The sequence below is a fragment of the Antedon mediterranea genome, chromosome 11, assembly GCF_964355755.1.
Source record: "Antedon mediterranea chromosome 11, ecAntMedi1.1, whole genome shotgun sequence".
In the NCBI taxonomy this organism is placed as follows: Eukaryota; Metazoa; Echinodermata; class Crinoidea; order Comatulida; family Antedonidae; genus Antedon; species Antedon mediterranea.
Genome location: NC_092680.1, coordinates 14,685,071 through 14,708,030, shown reverse-complemented (window position 1 = coordinate 14,708,030; position 22,960 = coordinate 14,685,071). Strand labels below are relative to the sequence as shown.

General features: G+C 33.2%; 2 protein-coding genes across 4 annotated transcripts in view; one reads left to right on the top strand and one right to left on the bottom strand.

Moving 5' to 3' along the window:
* Nucleotides 1-257: 257 nt before the first annotated feature.
* The window catches only part of LOC140062001 (uncharacterized), a 62,524-nt gene continuing 39,821 nt past the window's right edge, over nt 258-22,960 (bottom strand). The window contains exons 23-28 of the mRNA XM_072108041.1: nt 21,767-21,854; nt 21,441-21,541; nt 18,667-18,820; nt 18,079-18,414; nt 16,671-16,763; nt 258-315 (exon numbers count right to left, since the gene is read on the bottom strand). Of these exons, the coding sequence (XP_071964142.1) occupies nt 315; nt 16,671-16,763; nt 18,079-18,414; nt 18,667-18,820; nt 21,441-21,541; nt 21,767-21,854 (773 nt within the window). The 3' untranslated portion in view covers nt 258-314. The remainder of the gene's footprint in view (nt 316-16,670; nt 16,764-18,078; nt 18,415-18,666; nt 18,821-21,440; nt 21,542-21,766; nt 21,855-22,960) is intronic.
* Nucleotides 5,964-15,228, top strand: LOC140063140 (uncharacterized). Of its 3 annotated transcripts, XM_072109586.1 has the most exons (14): nt 5,965-6,145; nt 6,466-6,506; nt 6,736-6,902; nt 7,707-7,844; nt 8,050-8,098; nt 9,249-9,331; nt 10,334-10,538; nt 10,947-10,979; nt 11,062-11,088; nt 11,359-11,583; nt 11,760-11,810; nt 12,535-12,732; nt 13,710-13,799; nt 14,575-15,228. In XM_072109586.1, the coding sequence occupies exons 1-14, from the start codon at nt 6,099-6,101 to the stop codon at nt 14,778-14,780; spliced, it is 1,560 nt and encodes a 519-aa protein (XP_071965687.1). In that variant the 5' UTR covers nt 5,965-6,098; the 3' UTR covers nt 14,781-15,228. The 3 variants fall into 3 exon arrangements, with proteins under 3 accessions (XP_071965688.1, XP_071965687.1, XP_071965689.1); XM_072109587.1 differs by lacking the exon at nt 11,062-11,088 and having other exon boundaries at nt 5,964-6,145; XM_072109588.1 differs by lacking the exon at nt 11,760-11,810.

The following is a 22,960-nucleotide window of genomic DNA, read 5'->3' as shown; positions in this document are numbered from 1 at the left end:
TAGGACCCGGCAGCAATATTGAATCTTGGGCATATATCTACATAATCAGCTCAATAATAAATTCTCTCAGGGTGCCCGGTCTACTATACTGTACTTTTATTTATATTTAATTAAATTTCTCTTTAAGCGGGCAAAAAATTGGGTTTCTTCTGATAAAGAGCTTGATACTCCTCTTCCTCTAATGTCTTATAAAAAAGATGTTGAACGATATTCAGCTGGTAAGTTTATTTCAAAAGAGATTTATTCCTAAATACAGTATAACCTTCATGAATTTATCAGTTCACCAGTAGATTTTTCATATTTACCAGCAACTCTCTAAAAAAAGATATTTAATTATTAAAATAAAATCTTTGTAAAAGTTTAAATTAAAGAGTAATTTTGCTGTTAAACAGTACATTGAATTAATTGTGTATTGATTAGGCTGGATTTATGTTATTAGTAAATACAAATTCATTGCATACATCATTCATACATTGATTGCAGCAAATGGCAAACATTTAAAACTAATATTTGAATGTATATTTATAGGTACAACAAAGCATGAAGAGACATCATCAAAAGCAATGGAGTCTGTTTTCAAATTCATAAAAAAAAAAGAACCTTCAAAGTTGAAAGACGATAAAAAATCCCAAACAGATACAAAAGGCAAACAAATTAGTGGTACATCAGGCAAAAAAGATGATAGCAACACTGTCCAAAAAGATGATAGCAACATAGGGCAAAAAGATGATAGCAACACAGGGCAAAAAGATGATAGCAACACAGGGCAAAAAGATGATAGCAACACTGTCCAAAAAGATGATAGCAACACAGGGCAAAAAGGTGATAGCAACACAGGGCAAAAAGGTGATAGCAACACAGGGCAAAAAGATGATACATGTAGCAACACTGTCCAAAAAGATGATAGCAACACAGGGCAAAAAGGTGATAGCAACACAGGGCAAAAAGGTGATAGCAACACAGGGCAAAAAGATGATAGCAACACAGGGCAAAAAGATGATAGCAACACAGGGCTAAAAGATGATAGCAACACAGGGAAAAAAGATGATAGAAACACTGTCCAAAAAGATTATAACAACACTGTCCAAAAAGATGACACCAACACTGTCCAAAAAGATGACAGCAACACAGTCCAAAAAGATGATAGCAACACAGGGCAAAAAGGTGATAGCAACACAGGGCAAAAAGGTGATAGCAACACAGGGAAAAAAGATGATAGCAACACAGGGCAAAAAGGTGATAGCAACACAGGGCAAAAAGATGACAGCAACACAGTCCAAAAAGATGATAGCAACACAGGGCAAAAAGATGATAGCAACACAGGGCAAAAAGATGATAGCAACACAGGGAAAAAAGATAATAATACAAAAATAAATGAAAATACTGGTGATACAACTAAAAAAAATGGTGGTACAAAATCACAAAAAGGTGGTGATACAGCAGCTAAAACAGGTAGTGATGCAGCCCAAAAATATAGTGATGCAGCCCAAAGAGAGGGTGATGCAGCCCAAAAAGATGATGATGCAACAACAACCCAAAAAGATGATGATGCAACAACAACCTAAAAAGATGGTGGTAGAACAGCTTAAAAAACGTGATACAGCCAAAAGAAGGAAGTAAAATAGATGAAAATACAGTATGATGATAAAACAGCTAAAAGAAATGGTGATACATCAATCAAAACAGTTGATACAAAAACACAATAAGATGGTAATGCAACCAAAAAATGTTAAGATAATGAAATGGCATACTAGTGTGTGCAAAACATGTGTAATTGTTATTCACAGTACTTGTAGTGTTAGGGGAAAGGAGGGGAGAGTTGAATGTAGTGTCAAAGGGATTGGAGGGTGGGGGGTGTCAAAGGGAGGGGATAGTTGGGTCTACGACGTTTTGACTTGTTACCAACAAGTCTTTATTTGCTAATGACCAAATGTTAGTGATTGCTAGGAGTACTACTGTATGGCTTGTTGTTGAGCAGCTCCCCTATTCGTAACCTTAGTCTGTGATTTACCGAAGTTCTTTGGCTTTTCAGGTGAAATTAACAGATCATATATGTGAGAAAGTGAGAATCCACCGTCATCCCTATTCATGGTATCTTTGTATTTTTTTCTGATCAATAGCGATTCTTTTATTATATGTTTTTGCCATGTGCTTTCTTTTTCAATATTTTTGTATCGTCTCAGTTGTGGGTGTGGTTCAATCTGCTCATGATTCTGTTTTATGCGTTGTTCTTACATTTCAACATCTTTCTTATGTTCTTCAATCCTAGTTTTTAACTTTCTACCCTTTTCCCAAACATATACAGCCTCACAGTTTAAACAACCTACTGTATTTCATACACTCTACAAGTACTGTCCTTCGAGTAACATATGATTTCACCTCATTCCACCTAGAAAGTTTGACCCCTTAATGTTGTTAATACTACCAAAACCATGCAAACAAGTTTGTCAGCCTGACCCTGGGAAAAAAATGGTTTATTTCACCCCATCTCACCCATGGACCAAAATTTGTACAAACATAGTGTGGTAGGACATAACAAAAAAACAAAAACCATTTCCTTCTACCCCAGCACACCTCCACCACCCCACGTGCCTTATTAAATTTCCTTATGGTTTTACACAATATATTTTTGTGTTTAAAAAAAAAAATAAATTAACATTATTTAATCTAGCATCTAATGTTCTAGAACAAAATATTTAACAAAAAGCATTGCATGCGAGATTTGTTCGCCTCTATTCAGTTTAGGTTTGGAATACTACTACTACTTCTGATTTTCATTTTAAGAACCTTCTTGCACCCAACAAATGTTGTCAGTTTTCATTTTTTTCTTATGTACTTGCATACTACAATGTGAGATTAACGTATTTGGGAGGGTGTAATTATAAGGAGACTTGACATGACCTTTCCGAGCTGATATTTTTTCAGTTTTTGTTTCTCACGCACTTCTATGTTCGTAGAAAATATTGGTCCATGGGTGAAATGGGGTAAAATAAACTATTTTTGGGGGTTTTTTTTTAGGGGATCTGGAGGTAGGCTATTTTTGGGGTCAGGCTGACAAACTTTTGTTGCATGTTTTTTGTAGTATTAACAACATTATAGGGTCAAATCTTCTGGGTGGAATGGGGTGAAATGATATGTTAAAGCTCAGGTACAGGCATGAATTTTAAATATAATATTTGGTTAATTGTACACAAATCAAATATTTGTAACAGAAATCGAGACGAAAAAACATGAATTTTTCTTAATATGGTCAAATACAAAATTTGGCAAAATTCTTCTATAAAAACCAGGAAGACTTTTTTTCAGTAGTTAGGTAGTTAACCTAATGTAATAACATGTCTGGTGACTCCCTAAAAGGTGAAAAAATATGGTGGATATACGGTGGATAATTTTTGCTATAGCATGAAAATAAAAATCTGAAGTTGAATGAAAATATCAGGAATGTAATATTCAAGTTATATTACCTATATTTAGTTATCTGATAACATTTTTTACCACACCATTTATTTTTAATAGCTTTTTAAAATGCCTCTCTATTTACAAAATTTGTGTACAAAAGAATAGAGATTTTACTGTGTAATTTGAACTATCCCCCCACTGATAAGAAAGGGCTTATTTTCAACAAGCTCGTGTAACACAAATAAAATCCAAAAAATTATGAAACATAGGGGAAACTATAGATCGATAATTATTGGAATGTATGATCAATAGGTTTGAAGAATGTTCCAATCTTGTGAGTGTATAATTCTCTTTATCTTTTCTGATAGACCTTTGAGGTAAGGAATTCCAATATATCCTTGTCTTGTGTTTTCTTGGTTGTTTCTTCCTTCTGTTGTTTTACCTTATTTACTGTCCAATTAGGGTATCCACCGTTTTTCAGTGCTATATTGATGTTCTTCATTTCATCTTCTCTCTTTCCGACTGTTGAAACTATGTTGTTTCATCTATGTATAAGAGTGCGAGTTACATTAGTTCATGTTGTAGTGAGTGATTAGAGTCAAAATGCATGTAGTGTATCGATTTGTATTGTTGGTTTACGATGTGTTGCCATCGATATCTAATGAGATGAGGGTGTCGAAGAATAGAGTTGTTGGTAAGTTCTTCAAACATACATTTTATATTTCCTGTAGGATCAATGTTATTGATGTGGTCATTAAGAATAGGAGCCGTGTCCTTGTTGATACCAGTAGGATATCGTCTACATAATATAACTATAAACGTGGTTTAATGTTAGGTGTAGTTGTAGCAATAGCCTGCTCCTCTAACCATTCCATGTATAGGTTGGCTACTATTGGACTACATGGACTTCCCATGGCGATTCAATGCACTTGTTGGTAGATGGTGTCACGGAAAGTGAAAAAAGGTTGTAGTAGGGACAAACTCTAGCAGTTCTTATCTAGTATCTCCTCAATTCTGTTCTTTAAGTCTGCGTCCATTTGAAGACATTGTTTAATGAATTGTTTATATGAAATTTTATAAAATCAAATAAAATCAAATATTGTTAACGTTGAACTTAAAATACTATTGCAAACATTATATTTCATTTTCCATCATGACAAACTTTTTAGTTACATTCTAAATATTGATATTTAAGAAGATTTGTGGATCTACAATATCTAAGGTTCTTTTATGTACAGCAAAGTCTGCAATAACTGCAATAGATTTATCTAAAATTTTACAAAAATATTGATTTTTAGGAAATTAATTTCAGATTCAAAAAGATGATAAATTAAACAAGATATATTTCTTACAAAAAAATGCTGCTTGACTTTTTGATGTTACAGCTCATCATTAAATGATGGTTTTAATTGATATTCTATTTAATGATAATGATTTATTATCAATTTTATTTGTCAGTAGGCTTAGTAAACATGTGTAACGTAAGATATGAAATGTTCTATTTAATTATAAAGCAGGGCATCAGCTATTAAATACATTGTTTTGAGGATGGGGATTATGATTGGATGCAGTTTTTCTTCTGTAGTTGATCTAGCTTACCATTCAATTAAATCAAACAATCAAATTTTATTTCAGAACAAAGTCCATAGCTTACTAATTTATAGAACAAAACTTTAATAGTACTGTGCATATTCTGTGGTAGGGGTGTTACAACATTCCTGTAAACAAATTTCTAATTTCCCAAAAATTCGTACATCCGCCGACAAACATACTCAATTAGCCAATATCAGATCAGAATATAGGCTAAACACACCATTCGCCAAAACTATTTACCATAGAAGAACGATTTTTACCGTTATTATTATTATTATTGTTCAATAATAAATAGCCGCATACCGTACATCTCGTACTCTCTTCTCCCAGACATGCTTTGACGTTTGAGCATGCCTAGTCCGAATTTCCAAATACCCATTTTTTTCAGCCGTAGAAACAATGAAGCTACTGCATGGTAACTGTTTCCTAATGTTTCCATTCTATTAAATGTAACTGCCTATTAAAGGAGTGAAAAATAAGAATTAAGCTAGTCTTGTACACCGAACAAACATAATGGATGTGTTTTGTACTTCCTTTAAATTTCTGCTCAAGTACCATCTCCTTTTTCCTACCCTTTCTTCTGAGAGGGCCAATTTAATTTACCGGTAATTCATTTTTTTTAAATTAAATATTTTGTGCTTTATTTTATCTTTATAAATTATATTTATTTAAATTTGATTTTTATTGTTACATGTTTATGTCTTGTCATGTATTTTTGTGAAGGTACCTAATGACCAGCTTCGGCTGGATGGACCACTCTCGTAAAATATTGTTGAAATAAAAATAAAAAGGAATGTACTAATAATTAATAATTCATACCAGTGAGTGTTTTTTTTAATTACAACTCCCTGTTCAAACAACAAGTGCTTTTTTTTTTTTTTTTTTTTTTTTAATTTGATTGACCAAAATATTTCTGGCAATACTTTTACGTTTAATATTGGGTTTTTATTTTCTACCTGCCAACCTTCGCACGTCCATTTTGCATTTGTACTCTCTGGAAGTGTGGTGGATCGAGAAAGTGAAGAAAAGAAAAGCGCACTTGTTTTTTTAACGACGATTTAGTGGAATTGTTGTAAAGAATTAATAGATAGCGCTGTAATTTGTACATGAATATTATTTTAAATAACTCAATGGCATCAGACGACGAACTTGGGTATGTTTATATGATAATTGTATCAAGTTATATCAGCCTAGGGCCTAGGCCTCCTATAGGCTATGCCCCTTTATAATTGAATTTAAAAATTCATTGTATTGTCGCCGCCCATCCATTTTGTTAAACGCCAAGCAAGCATGGCTGGCGCGGCGTGGTTCGTTTTGACTTCGCATTAGGCCTATTGGATGGCCTAGCCTATCAATGTAAATGAGGAAGTCACGTACATGGAGGTCGCATGCGGCATATAGGTGCTGTACTGGCCTTTTTTTGCGTTGAGGTAGGCCTTATCCTAACCTAAATAATCGCTTTTTTTCTTGCAGAAAGATTTTTGTGGGAGGAATTAGTTGGGATACAACAAAAGGTTTGTGTTAATAAAAAATTTGCCGAGTCCCAGGTTAGGATTCCGGCACCAGAACTAACTGCATATTGTAACAGATTCTTACAGAAACTACTAGCCTAGGCTAACACTGAGAACTTAAACCTAAACAAATCCTATCTAGGCAATAATGGTGGGTAAAAAAGATGATAGATAAAGACCATGGTGCCTTTAATATGAGACTAAATTAATTAATTATAAATTCTATTTTTAGAGAGTATCCGTGCATACTTTTCCAAATATGGAGAGCTGTCAGATTGTGTGTTAATGCATGATCCTGGCAATGGTCGCAGTAGAGGATTTGGATTTGTTCGATACAAAGATCCAAATCTTGTTGATAAGGTTCTCCAAGAAGGACCTCATATATTAGATGGAAAGAAGGTAATTCTTATTTTTTTGTATAATAAACTGATTATTCAAAATCACTAATCATAAAGCTGTATACACCAATACTGCGAACATAGACATATTAAAGAATTTGGTTGTCTGATATGGTTCAGTAGTTTTAGAAAATCAGACCTAAAGAATGTTCCATGTTTAGTAAATAAAGCGTGCAGAATAACTAAACAGATCATTAGATTTGATGATGTTTGTAACGTCAATATTTATGATAATGTCATTGCCATAATGAAAGATGAGTCATCCACTCTATAGTGATTTTCAATGGTTGAGATCTGGAAGGCGTTTGAGGGCTACACGCTGTAGAATAAAACGCTTCCTTAATTCTTTGTTCCGTACTCAATTAGACATTTTAATAATCGTTGTTAAGTCGTTGAATTTTGTTGCTATGTAATTTTATTGTATTAACCTTTTAACTTTGAGCAATTGTATGTCACATGAATTTCCGTATGGACAAATAAAATGAACTATGACGTAAATTTTGCGATGCACCTGTGATGTTACAGAAATTTACGGCGAGCGTGTGCGGTGACATCCTTAATTGCTCGATGGTTCTGAAATCATATGTACATCCCTAATAATACGTTGTTAAAATACCGTCCTCGGTCAAGTTGTCCTTAAAAAGAACTCGTTATTTAAGTACTTGTTTGGTTTCTTTCACGATAGCTTCCACGATTTTTAAGTTAATACGTATAGGAACAAGCCTATTGATTTTCAGGACAACTGATATATTAGTCACGTGACAAAAGCATATATTAAAACATTAATTTTTGTTTGTTTTTTTAGATTGATCCTAAGCCTTGTACACCAAGAAGTCAGAGCAAACGTGCTGCTAATACAATACACAATAAGGTGTTTGTAGGAGGCTTGTCAAATGACACAACAGAATCTGATCTGCAAGGCATTTTTTCCAGTTATGGAACTGTAGGTTTAGAAGTTATACCGTAACACCTTAGGAATCTTTTCGAGATTAATTTTGTAAACTGAAATGAAGGCTGTCAATTTCAAATAATTTTTTTCAGAAATTTTCTTTTATTTTGAAGGGGTTTTTAGGGTTTTGCGCAGATTAGCAATACCCATCTTATGTTCCAAATCAATTGTAAACATATTGTCTTGAAATTAATTTCAGGTGCTTGAAGTAGTGATTATGACAGACCAACAGACTAAAAGGTCCAGAGGTAAGCAACATTCTCATATTTTCTTCTGTAATTTTCATTTTAAACAAACAATTGTAAATTTTATCTAAAAACAATTTTGGAACCTTTAATTCCACTGGCAGATATACAATAGCTTATATCTCGTATTACATTTTTATATACAACTGTGTTTTCCATGCATGCATACCTTTTGAATTAAATTGTACAATTTATACATTTTGAGAAACATTTTGTTTATAAGGAGATATTTATATATTATATCTTTAGTATTGTAGTCTACATTTTTAAGTCTTAAGTTTACTATACATTGTTCAGTGTTCTCCCTAGTGCTTTGAAGCGCCATGGCACGCTACCGATGTTTTGTCTAGAATACAGGGACCCATTATTTATGAGCACTACTTGTTTTCAACTTTATCTCCAGGCCAACTTCATAATTCCCCATGGTACATATTCAAATTATAAGATGGTTTTTATTGATCTTACTCAATGCAAGGTTTCCTACAGGTGTCCATGAGGACTGGGTCAAATACTGGGTAGAACACTGTTGTTGATAAGAAAACATTTGATTAAGACTTAATTTAAGACTACCTGTTTGATATTGTATTGTATATATGCATGTGTTTTTATAAGTTATTCTACTCCGTAGATTATGAAGTGTTTACGTCATCGCTACTATCTAATTCTCACCAATTATATAATCAAAATAGTTTTTTAGAAAATTTAAATTTTACTCTTAAATATTACAGGGGTTTTATATCATTCTAAATTATAAGAACACTTTGCCGTTTTTAATATGACAAAATTTAGTGATTTAAATCTGATTTAATATAATTATTAAAAAAGGAAGGAATAACTACTTTAATGCTTTATTAAAATATATAAATTTACATAATTATTAAGTAACTTAGATGTTTAAAACCTTTTTAAAAAAATACAACACAACTTTCATAATTAATAAGAATTATTTTTAATCTTTAGGCTTAGAGATATCTGTATCTAATACATGGTATACATAAGATTAATTGATTATAAGATCTATAGTTAAATGCTTAATTTGAATAAGTTGATGGTGTCAGTCTTCTTCGGTAATCCACGAGAGCTACAGTACTATTCTCCTGGGAAATCTCGACAGGATGATGTTAACTCGAATTTTTTCATATACCTTGCGTAGGCTTTGGATTTGTCACCTTTGATAGTGAGGATACAGTCAACCGATTGGATGCGATCCATTATTTGGACATAAAAGGGAAAAGGGTGCAGTTATAAGTTTGTTACTTTACTTTAGTTTGACTATTTGTTCTTCTTCTCTTATCTAAGAATTGGCATCGTTTAGCTGCATAAATTGTTTTCCTATTAGCTATTTTAATTAAGAAGCTATATTGGGCTTTATTCAGAATAAGTGAATTTAAATTAGTACTGTACAGTATGTAAATAAGCAGTGAATGAGAAAACAATTAGTAAAGAGGAGAAAGAACGAGATATTAACTAAGTGTTGTTTTCTTAAATGCTATCACCATCTTTGCACACTGAAACCTTTTAATTAGTCTTTAGTTTCTTAATATGTTTTACTTAAAACATTTTTTCTAGTCCTTGTGCTATTTATAGTAAAGTTAAAATAAACCATTTATAATTAGCATTTAAGGAAACGCATGCAAATGTAATTATTAGGGATTTCAAAGTACAGTAGTTTATTTTCTTTTCTAAGTTACTGTAGTTTATGGAGTAACTCCATGGTTAGTTTGAGGTGAAGTGATAGCATGCCTTAAGTTTGTTATACTGTAGTTTCTACATAATTTGTAAGGTAAGATATGCACTGAATCTACCAAAATCATTTCTTGATGCTTACCAATGTCAAAGGAGTTTGAAGACTGATTAATTGGAAAATAAAAATAAACATGTTTAACACAGGCGTGTTGATTGTAGCATAAGTTTTATTTTAAGGTGAGTATAGTTAAGATGAGGTTGTAGATGTACGGTGTTATTTAATAGCAGTGAGGTAAGTAATTGATTTATAGTCACTATATATAGTCAGGAATATTAAGGTAAGATTTTAGAAATTTAAAAACTTATGTCATATGTTTTTTAATCACAATTCTGGATAAAGATAAAATATAATTATTTGTATTTTTATATCAGTAGTTTATTATTAAAGTATTTTATTTTGTTTATCTTTTATAAATATATTTGCTGCAATGTTTTTTTAAATATTTGAATACTCGCTATTTTACTTACTGTTTCTGTTCTCTCAATTCTTAGGTGGAAGTAAAGAAAGCTCAACCAAGGTTCCATGGTGGAGATCGACAAGATGGAGGGAATCGTCAAATGGGTGGAGGTGGTGGTGGCGGCGGTATGAATCAAGGAAGTTTTAACCAACCCAACATCTGGAATCAAAATGCAGGAGGAGGACCTGGTGGATTTAACCAGAACCAAGGCTTTGCAGGTTTTAGTGGTCAACAGCAAGGTAACGTTATGATCAATACCAATCAATATCAATTGTCCACATAAGTTATTGATCGAAACATTGAGAACCTCAACAACTATGTACGGTCTACTGCAAACTTTTGGACCTACCATTAACATCATGGGAAGTTTTGTTTTGTGAAATGTAAAAACTGAAGAGAATAAAAATGCCAGGGTTCAATCATGACCTAGTGCCAGGGCTTTAACTCTGGCACTGACTCTTTCAACTTCACTCCAGAAACCTCAAATGAAACTCGGTTTATAAGCACGATAAATTATAAAACAGTTTATCCATCCTGTAATTGACAAGTTTCTTGCTGTTGAATGTGAAATATATATATATCTAGATTTTCATGTTATTAATGCCAATATTTCTTTTAATGATATGCTTTTTATTAATTGCTTGTAGGATGGTCACAGCCTCCACAGCAGCAGCAACAAAGTGAGTTTTTTTTTTGTTTAATTAATTTAAGTCTATAATTAAAACCAACTTGTTTGAAAATTCTATTATTATTATTTTTCAGACCAATGGGGTCAAGGGCCATCGATGAGTGAGTATTTTGATTTAAATGTCAATATATATTTATTGAGATAAACGGCGTGTTATTGTTCAGGAGGCTTTGTAAATTATAGATCATTATCATCATTATATAATTATATAATCAATGAATTTTGCTACAATACAAATAGAAAGGTGTTGTAATACAATTTTGTGTAGATATGCGGGGCAACAAGGGACATTTATTCAATAAATATTCGAATAAATAAGGGAATGAAAAATGTCTTATGTTATTTGGTAATCTTAATTCTTTTATAAACAGATACCTATGGCCAACAAAGCTATGGCCCACCACCTGGTCAAGGAGGGCCTGGTGGACCACATGGTGGTGGAGCAGCAGGTCAGCCAGGGCCAGGAAACTACGGAGGAGGCTACAACAACTCTGCACCTCAGCCTAACTATATGAATCAGCAGGCACAAAGAAGTCAATACCCTATACAAGGCGGCCAATTTGGTCAAACGGCCCAACCTCAACAGCCTAGCTATGGTAAGCAATCAAATCCATCTAAATTCTTGTACTTTTAATAAGCCCGTCTTGATTTATGATGCAAAACTAGAAACCAAAATCACTATTTTAATTATCTTGCATTCAAAAATATATAATACATATATATAAACAGAGACAAAATCACATTTGACAAATGATCTGAATAATTTTCGTAGACGTGTCTCCACGAATACCAAGACTAAAAGGCTACAAATCTGAGACCCAAAGTGAGTTTGGTATAGTGTGTGTTTCTCACTCACAATGTGCGATTTCCAGTTTTGATACGAATGACCTTGTCTGCATTTTTACTTAACACTACAGATTTTTTATCCAAATTATATGGATCTTTGTTTTTGAAAAAGAGGATTTGTTGTGTTTTTAAAGGCAGTTCATTTGAACTTTAACCTTTCTTTCTACAAATATTAACCTACAGTTTGTTGTTTTGCAGTTGTGTTGAGATATAATATATTTTCTAACAAATCATTTAAATCTAACAATACATTTATTTATATTCTTTGAATGTAAAAATTGTACACTCAAATTTATGAAAAGTTTGTTTTATATTTATAGTCTTGTGAAGTTTGTCTGGAAAAATTGAGGAGCGTTATATTTTGAGTCAGTGCTCCTTTTTAGTGAAGGTCTGCTGCCGAATATTAGAAACTCCTTCAAAAACAATCTTTCTACAGCTCTGTCTACACTATCAAACTTTATGTGACAGATAAATGTGATGTGCCCATATATGGACATGATGATGTCATATCACCACCATATTTACGGGTAACACTACCATATTTGGGAATCCTTTTTTTTTTCTTTCAAACTTCTTTGATATTCCTAAATGCTTCTGACATTTCCCAGAGAGTGGACTATATGATTGCTGTACCTTTTTTACAATTTAATTATTTTTTTTTATAATAATAATTGTTCTAACTAATATTTTAACTTGGCTAGGACAAGCTCAGCAGCCATACAACTCTTACGGTGGAAATTATGGAGGGCCACCAGCAAATGACATGTATGGAAATCAGAACACACAAGGGTATGGTAACCCACAGACGTATGGCTCCCCAGGCCCACAGAAAGATACAACAGCGCCAACCGGAGGCCAAGATTTCAACAACTATCAGAGTGCATCAAACCCACCTTATGGTATGTTGAATTGTTGTTTCACATCTCTCAATAATAACAACATATATGTTGACCTTTTCAGTTCATTTATTCATGGCAAATATGAGCTTTACTCATTTATGGTCAAAATAAATTTGGGTTTATTATTGTTATCTCAAACTAACATTTAAAACTACACACTTGTAAATATATATTTAAAAGCAGATCACTTTGCTCCCCCCCACATTTGCCGTTGGCGGCAAATATGTTAATATTAAATTAATGTCGGAAATCAAGTAAAACGGGAGAACTGATGAAACATCATAGATTTGGTTGAAATCGGGTGAAACCCTAATAGCCGAATGGAATTAATTGTGCAGGTTTGAACAGGTTAGCACCATTGAGACATGTTGCAAGCTATTTAAAACATATTAGACTGAAACGGCAAACTTTGATCAAGTTTTACAAGATTTAAACGCCCCTCCCCCATAAAACATCGCTACGCCACATATATATACACACAATATTGCATTAAAACACAACACAATTTTTAGTAGAATTTATTAATTGTTGATTGTATTTATCACTTCTTGATTATATTAACTACAGACACCTCCCTCGAACAATAAACATGGTACTTTAAAATGTTAGATTTTCTTATTAATTTATTCTAAAAGACACTGACAAACAAAGTAGGTTTATTTTTACGAATAGCAAGCATTAAAAATAATGATATGGTAACCAAGGTTTTTACACAAGTTATTAGTAGTAATACCTGAAGCTATTAAAACTTAGATCCTTGTATTTATATTGCCATATTCATGCTTAGTTAACAGTCATGCATTGCAAAATCATTGATGTTGAATGAATGTGGTCTGGCAGAACACTTAAGCATTTCTGACATATTATATACCATGTACTGTGGTAATTCAATGTAAGGTAGAATTTCAGTAGGACTAGTTTGGCCTGATAGTTGTGTAGTGTATTATTTGATGCAAGATTTTCTGCTAATTTTTTAGGCTCCATGGGTAACTATGCTCAAGAAGCGTCGGGTTACGGTCCACAACGTGTCAACTACAACCAGCATGGCAACTTCAATCAGCCACCAGGTCAGTGACCTTTATATATGCCAGATTCTATTAGCATGCATATGAAACTATGAATCACTTTATGTTGTTGTTGCGTGTTTGTGTTTTGTATATTGTTTGAATGTTGTAGTTAGTAGTTTGGTAATTTCAATGGTTGATGATGTTCTACATGATTTATTCATGTTTTATTTGCAGTGAAGAAAAGCATCGTCTTCAAATAAACATTTATTTTACTAGGTGGTGTTGTTTGACATATATCACTCTTTCTATGTTATGTTCTGTCTGTTTGTTCCATTGTGTAATTGAATCCAGGATCTGGCCACACTGCATTAAATAATATTTCTGGCACTATTTAAAATAATCTTGGATCCCGCCCAGCACTATCGATATCTGGAAAAAAGAATTATTACACCACTGTGTATCAAATCGGCCAATAGAGAAGTTTCCCACAGCCAATATTCAAATAGTTGGACGATTTAAACTTCTAAAATATAGTAACCATTAATTACATTAACCATTAATTACATTAAAATTAATTACATTAAAAAGATCCCAACAGAAAATGGTTACATTAAATTAACATGTGCCACAAAACACTATTTCAGTTACGCCACCTCTCCGTTGCATGTTAAATGTTTCTAATCCACTCGATAATCATAATAATAGCGCTTTAGTGCTTATGCAATTCTGTAGTAGAGTAGGACAGCAGTGTCATGTTATCTTAGTAGGTTTAGCTTTTGGTCCTGTAAGTGGTTGAAAATGCGATCACTTAATGCTGGTTTTGTTACTATTTCAGGGGGTGGAGGAGGACCACCGCCACCAGGCAACTATGGGCAAGAGATGGGAAACAACTACCAAGCAGGGCCACCACAAGGTGGTCAAGGTGGAGGTTATGGTGGTGCACCTGATGGTCAGGAACTATACAACCCTGGACAACCATCTGGTGGATTTGGACGACCAGCAGCAGGAGCTGTTCAACAATTTCACCCATATAAGCGATAATCTTATTTTTACAACTTGATAACAACTGAAAGTTTATAAATCCATTAACATTAATCTGTAAATAGCCATTTTTTTTATTGAAATATTGTTATCATGGGTGTTCAAATAACATTCCTATGGTCATTTCTGCCTCAAAATGTTGGTATGAGAAATAAATGTGAAGTTTTCCGATATTTTAATTATATCTTTATCATGTTGAACTAATTAATAACAATTTTTAAAATTATGTTTCACCATCTTTTTTTATTTTTTAATGTTCCATCCTAGTGAAAATTTTACGTAAATGATTCTTTTTATCAAAGCCTGTGTATATTTGGAAATGTGCGGTGTAATATCCAATGGTTCGGTGTTAAGATTTTTTAGTGTTAATGGCATGTGTTTTTGGGTCATACACTAAATGTGATATTTGATGTCTTGTTTAATAAATGAAATGTTTGCATTCAAAGAATGTGTTGGTTTGAATGGATTTTGTGCACTTATCAAGTGTTATGTATTGTTTCTCCCACCCTCTATTCAGCAGCTTTTGCCTCATTTGTTTTTGCCTCTAGTGCTTAGGAAGGTCAGTGTTGTCATTTTGACAAACACATACACATCATACATTGGAATATTGCACACAGAAAAAGATTAAGCCATTATGAAATTTCAGGACCCACCTTTTATTCTAATAAAGATTCTGTTTTATTCTATCTTAGACAGATAATTGATTGAGTTAAAAAATATTAACATCTAGGTAAAAGTGAGAAAATAAGCCAGATGCGCTCTATTAAATATGATGAGCTATGACGAAAAAGAAAAAATTCATTTAGTTTTCGAGTGGCTATACGATGATGTTTCAGCATCCGAGAGGTCAAAATGGACTTTCAGAGGGTTTTTGAACTTTCTATTTCAAAGGGTAAAAGCATAAAATTGCCCGAAACATACTCTAATTTAATCGAAAATAAATGTTGTAAGCGTGCATATGTGCTACGCATGTAATTGTAATTGCTATATGATGAAATATGACCTGATATTTATAAGTACCAAATTTGGTTTATGCTGATGAAGATATGATTACAAACATGATTTTGTTAAATTGCGCGTAGACCGCATCATTTTTATTGCACACCGTGAAAAGATAATCACATCGACTTCTGGCCATAAGGAGTATACACTAAAAAATTGACATAGCTAGATGATATTGATGTCAAGATAATTGACGGACAAAATAATGCTAAGGAAAGAATAATTTATCTAATCTCATCAATCTATTATTCATCCATCAATCCTCCCATCCATCATCTCACTATCATCCAATCATCACATCCAATCCCATCCAGCATAATCCCATCAATCATTTACCCATCAACCCTGATGGATGGATGGATGGATGGGATGGGATATTTATTTTTCAGTCAATAAATATCCCATCCTGGTTTAGAATTTCTTCTAATGCCTATAAATGTACAAAATCACATTAAACAGGTCATATTTGTACAAAATATTTAATAATAAAAAAATACAGCATGAAAATGTATCAATTATAAAATATTTTGGTCTATTGTTACAATTAAACTACATTAAAAGATAAGACTGCTAATGTTAATATCATTGATATTATACACAAGTTTAGTATTAACACAAAGAAAATGTATCTGTTTCCAGATTTCTTATGAAAAAACACTACAGAACTTGCTACTGTAGTAATAGTATTGACAATTTATTTATAATATTAAATTATATTGTTTTAAAAATCAAAACATGCAAAATAAGCATAGCATTTCAAGACAACAATCAGATTACACTACAGTATTCAAAAACAAACAAAAATAAAATATGCACAGAAAAAAATTAATCAAATCTTAATTCCTTTTCATCACTGTGCAAAGGCTTCGATACATCATGATATCTTACTATTGGTTCAAACTACTTGAAAAACTCGTAGTTGTGTTATCCATTTTCACAGGTATCTTTGACGATTTATTCTCAATAGTAAAGAGATGAGAGCTATAGAAATTAAAGAGATAAAGAGGCATTTCTAATGTGAAACTATATCTTTTAGTTTTAAGCAACATTTAAGTAAACAATGATTTCAACAATATTCTACTGGCAATTTGGTAATACAAAATTATGAAGAAAAAAGGAGTGTTCTAAGCCCATAGTTAGTATAGGCACAACTTCTCCCTTTTCCTCCCTAGTTCTTCAACAATAGCACCCCCCCCCCCCACCCCACCTTCTTTGGCCTAGTCCCATGGTCTCCCCCCACCTTCTTTGGCCTAGTCCCATAGTCTCCCCCCCCCCCCCACCCCCATTTGGTAATAATCCTGGCTGCAGCCAGACCTATGTTTGGTCAGCTGCATAATTTAACTACTTACTGAAATGAACAGAAATGAAAATATGCCAACAACCTTAAAAACATTATGTTTAATAAAAGAGATTAATGTTAGAGATAGTTAAACTATTTAGCCTTTCTCTGATACCCGTTCTAATAATGATTGTCTACTATTGATAATCAGATCTAACAAAGAATGCTCTGATCCATGTCTAAACATGGGAAAAAGAAAAAGATAAGAATGAAAACTAAAAGTAGAATAATGAGATGAATGTAGTGATTGGTATCTGATGGTTAGCATCATAAGCGATGATAAGATGAATGCGATGATTCGGATGATAACATGCACTAAACACTTCCATATGAACTGAGAAAATAAATATACAGAAATGTTAACACTACTCAAGAAAACCAATTATTATATCTATTTTATGTCAACTATATGCATGTGTACAATTTCTATAACAAATGTTATTGATGCAACACAATTCAATTTGAAAAAAGTGATGAAAATTAGAGTTAAAAGTCATTTGCTAACAAACTATTAAATTATTGTTATTTATTCATTCTAAAACTAAATAAGAGTAGCACATTATTAAATATAAAAACAATAGACACAAAAGGCTACTGAGGGAAACTAGATAAAAGAAGACTAATACGTCTGAAATAAAAACAAATTCATGCAATTAGTTCTCTTTATTTTTAGCTCTGTCAATCAATTACAACCACAAATTGGGAAATATTTTATTCATTTAAATTTTCTGCAAAGCATTCAAGAGCAAAACTTTATTTTAAAAATATATTTGTAAAAAATAATGTAGGCTCAAAAGGGTGATTTTAGATCTTAAGTAATGTTTCATATTAAAACAAAATACAGATTAATTGTTGAAACAGAAGAAAACAAACAAATATGGATGGGGCAATTAGTAGGAGTAAATGTTAAATATTTAGCACATGCAAAAACAATTAATTTAGTATGGAGTGCCTTACCTTCCTGAAGATGTATATCCCGGCTCAATACCCTTTGATGGCAAAATAAGCTCCTTCAACTGCGATTGTCTTCTCTCAGTGCTGATACGACCTTTAACCTCATCTCGTAAAGACAAAGGTGAAGATGAGCCTCGTAGTCTTCTAGGACTTAGCTCTTCGTTCGAATCGCCTGCAAATGATGTCTTGTGGTCAGAGTACAAATGATATGGAGACGACTGAGGGCTAAACGATGATTGTCGTGGAACAGGTAAAATGGCGCTAGACTTATTTGTGGATGAGAAATGCTTAGGAGTTGATCTACCTAGGAGGTGATTCGGTTTACTGTCTTTAACAGACCTATAATGCATTAAAGAAATAAAACACTGTTAGATGTGTAATAAAATAACAGAATGCCTATTTTTTTCTCAATTATTTTATTCACTGGGGCTTATTTGGTTCAATTGAGGATGGGATTATACTTGGATTGCATGGAATTTTAGGGGATGGGCTTACTTACGTACATTTTTAGATATTATATCATCGGTTTCATAAAGAAATTATGGTCATCGAAAACTCCCATAAAAACAGAAACAAAAAATAGTGTTATACCGTTCTGCGTCTTGCTGCATTATATCCAACTGCGATTCAAGTTGTTCAAGTTCTTGTTTCAATTCCTCATTTTCTTCCTCAAACATGTCTTTTTCCTGAAGTATGGTGTCCATCTCTGCTCTTACTAGCTTACAACTAGTGCAGCCATCTGTACCTAAAAGAATTTAAACAAATTGTTAAGTCTATAAAAGAAAACAAAAAAGAAAGGAAAATTTAGTAATACAAAATATTTTAATATTCACATTTTTATAGAACTAGTGGTAATTATGAATAATGAATGTTTTATATTCGTGTAATGGTACAAATAATGACATTTGGTGAACGATGAAAGGTTAAATATCAACTCGCATATATATATTAGCAGCTACACGTCCAATGATAAATTATGTTCTGGAAATGGATATATGAATATGGCACGTCATTGGGAGAGTCTAAAAAATATGCATAGTATTTATATTATATCCTGGGTTTATAAAACCCAAACCGAAGTATGGGAATTGCCCTTGTCGGTGACCAGGGTTCTGTCTAAATTAAACCCTGGCGAGCACTACTTGTGCTCGGTCATCCCAAACTTGAGCGCCTCCTACCCTTGTAGTAAAGAAACTCATAAAGTGAATAGCTTTACTGTATTCTTAAAATTGGGAAGACAAAAAGTTTGTTTCTTTGTTTACTTTGTACTTTGATTCATGTTTTATATTTTCTTATGTATTTTTTAATAAACAATGGGCGCATGATAGAGAAACAAATAATAATATAGATATGATAGGGCAGTGATATAATGTTATGCAGTACACGGTCATCATTATGCAGTACACAGCCATTGTTATTCAGTACAATCATACTGCATGATGATTGGTGTGTACTGCATGTTAATTGATGTGTACTGCACGTTGATTGATGTGTACTGCATGATGATTGATGTGTACTGCATGATTGATGTGTACTGCACGTTGATTGATGTGTACTGCATGATGATTGATGTGTACTGGATGATGATTGATGTGTACTGCACGATGATTAATGTGTACTGCACGTTGATTGATGTGTACTGCAAGATGATTGATGTGTACTGGATGATGATTGATGTGTACTGCACGTTGATTGATGTGTACTGCAAGATGATTGATGTGTACTGCAAGATGATTGATGTGTACTGCATGATGATTGATGTGTACTGCATGATGATTGATGTGTACTGCACGTTGATTGATGTGTACTGCATGATGATTGATGTGTACTGCATGATGATTGGTGTGTACTGCATGTTAATTGATGTGTACTGCATGATTGACGTGTACCGCATGATGATTGATGTGTACTGCATGATTGATGTGTACTGCATGATGATTGATGTGTACTGCATGATTAATGTGTACTGCATGTTGATTGATGTGTACTGCATGATGATTGATGTGTACTGCATGATGATTGATGTGTACTGCATGATGATTGATGTGTACTGCATGATGATTGATGTGTACTGCATGATGATTGATGTGTACTGCATGATGATTGATGTGTACTGCATGATGACTGGTGTGTACTGCATGATGATTGATGTGTACTGCATGATGATTGGTGTGTACTGCATGATTATTGATGTGTACTGCATGATTAATGTGTACTGCATGTTGATTGATGTGTACTGCATGATGATTAATGTGTACTGCATGTTGATTGATGTGTACTGCATGTTGATTGATGTGTACTGCATGATGATTGATGTGTACTGCACGTTGATGATTGATGTGTACTGGATGATTGATGTGTACTGCATGAGGATTGGTGTGTACTGCATGATGATTGGTGTGTACTGCATGTTGATTGATGTGTACTGCATGATGATTGATGTGTACTGCATGATGATTGGTGTGTACTGCATGACCATTGGTGTGTACTGCATGATGATTGGTGTGTACTGCATCATGATTGGTGTGTACTGTATGTTGATTGGTGTACTGCATAATGATTGGTGTGTACTGCATGGTGATGTGTACTGCATGTTGATTGATGTGTACTGCATGATGATTGATGTGTACTGCATGATGATTGGTGTGTACTGCATGATAATTGGTGTGTACTGCATGATGATTGGTGTGTACTGCACGTTGATTGATGTGTACTGCATGATGATTGATGTGTACTGCACGTTGATTGATGTGTACTGCATGATGATTGATGTGTACTGCATGATGATTGATGTGTACTGGATGATGATTGATGTGTACTGCATGATGATTGGTGTGTACTGCATGTTGATTGATGTGTACAGCATGATGATTGGTGTGTACTGCATGATGATTGGTGTGTACTGCATAATGATTGATGTGTACTGCATGATGATTGATGTGTACTGCATTATGATTGATGTGTATATTGAAATAGAATATGGAACCAGAACGTAGATATTTCTCGTATTTCGTAAGAACAAGCAGGGTCTAACGATTTTATCTCTTAGTGTACACATATAACAGCTATCACAACAATAGGGAGTTTTTGACGATTACGATTAGCTTTTTTACGGACCGTCGAACACGGGTTCATATTCGATGGTTGAAATCACAACTACGCATACGCTTAACTATAAAAATACAATACAATAACAACACGCGCATAGAAACATCAAACAGGTAATACGGGATATATTACCCTTCTGATCCGCTTGACTGAGTAAATAGGCGTAATACGGAATTATATCTCATACATATTGACTAATCGGATTACAGAATTCACGTACACCAAGAGATAAAGAATAAAATCTACTGTTTTTTCACCTGTTTGTGTTTTTTTCTCTGTATTCTCTTCCTGAAGCTTAGTGATGGTATATTCCAATCTATCATTCTTTTGTACATGTTGGCTTATTTCCTCCTCCAATCTAAACAACATATTACAAACACACTCAATTATAAATATATGAATAGAGTCTATTAAATTTGGCAAGGCAGATAATACAGTAGGCAGAAACCTGTTCGGGACCCAAGAAAGAGTCTAGCCAATTGTGACTTGTTTGTTTCATGGGAAAGTGTCCTCTTAATAGGTGTTTAAAAAGAGTTGTTACTGTATTCCTATATTACACTTATATTATTCTTAAATAACTTACTTAAGAATTTGCTCTCTAAACTTTGTCTCATCAAACGACCTTGACGCAATAGACTGTCTTAAATCACCTATAGTGACTTCAGTTGCATCTACAGAATAAAAAAGGAAGGTTTATTTTAAAGATTATTTAATATAAAACAATGACTAACTTGTAAATGCTTCCAATGACTATTTGTTAGTATTGGTATATGTACATGCAGTATACAACACAAGTCTAGATAGCTACCTGTAAATACTTATATATTTTATTATGCTTTAAAATGCTTTATTAATATATGGGTAATTTAGTACACCACATAGACCCTTCAAAAATGATGTTACAAAGTGATTTAGTTACTGCTTACCTGTTTTCCAGCAAGTTAAGGGGTGCTTTTTAAACAAAATTTTAAAGAGTAAGTCCATTAAAGTTGTAGCCAAAGAAAAAAAACAAAGCAGAAAACCCCATGTTTACTGAGCATGCATAGAAACAAAATCATGTTTATATTGTTTGAAGATTTGAATGGCAAAAATCTAAAGCAAAGATATAAAGTTTGCGATAAATATGTAGTTCTGAAAAGAACTGTTAACCTTGTAAATGTTTAGATCAATACGATTTGATCATCCTCACTCCTAAACTTATAAATGGTACAAGTGGTATAAGTTTAGCATGCCAAGTGTGTAAAAATGTAACCAAGATCTCGATTTAAGAAGCGCATATACCTTTCCTTGTCCTCTTGACTGCCTTATTAGTTCTACTTGACTGGAGAATCTATGTCATATTAGGGAGGTTTCGCAACCTTACGAATACGATAACGAAAACGGATACGTCATACATTTGTGAAACTTTTGAGCTGATCCCCATTTGATATTCGTATAGCGTATTCGTGTTGACGAATATCACCAGTCATATTCGTAACTACAAAACGAGTATAGTTTTTGATCTATTTTGCACATTTTGCATTTGAATTAGGAATGATTCATGAATATAATATAATTATAGATTTATTGAAAGTAATTTACTAAAATGTCAATTTAGATAAATAGCAGTTTTTAAAGTCCACACTCGCTTTGATGTTACGCTAGGCCTAGGCAGCCAAGCACCAAGCAACACGTACCTGCGCTTCGCTCAAATTTACCGCAGTCATATTTTGGACGCGCCTCAATATTTCGTTGCCATTCGAAACAGATTTTTTTATGGCTTACGAAAACGAATACG

Bases quoted from the DNA above. Each gene is read 5' to 3' on its own strand.
- LOC140063140 (XM_072109586.1), top strand. From the start codon at position 6,099: ATGAATATTATTTTAAATAACTCAATGGCATCAGACGACGAACTTGG. The intron at 6,903-7,706 runs GTAATTCTTATT...TTGTTTTTTTAG, and splicing joins ATATATTAGATGGAAAGAAG to ATTGATCCTAAGCCTTGTAC. The intron at 8,099-9,248 runs GTAAGCAACATT...TACCTTGCGTAG, and splicing joins ACAGACTAAAAGGTCCAGAG to GCTTTGGATTTGTCACCTTT.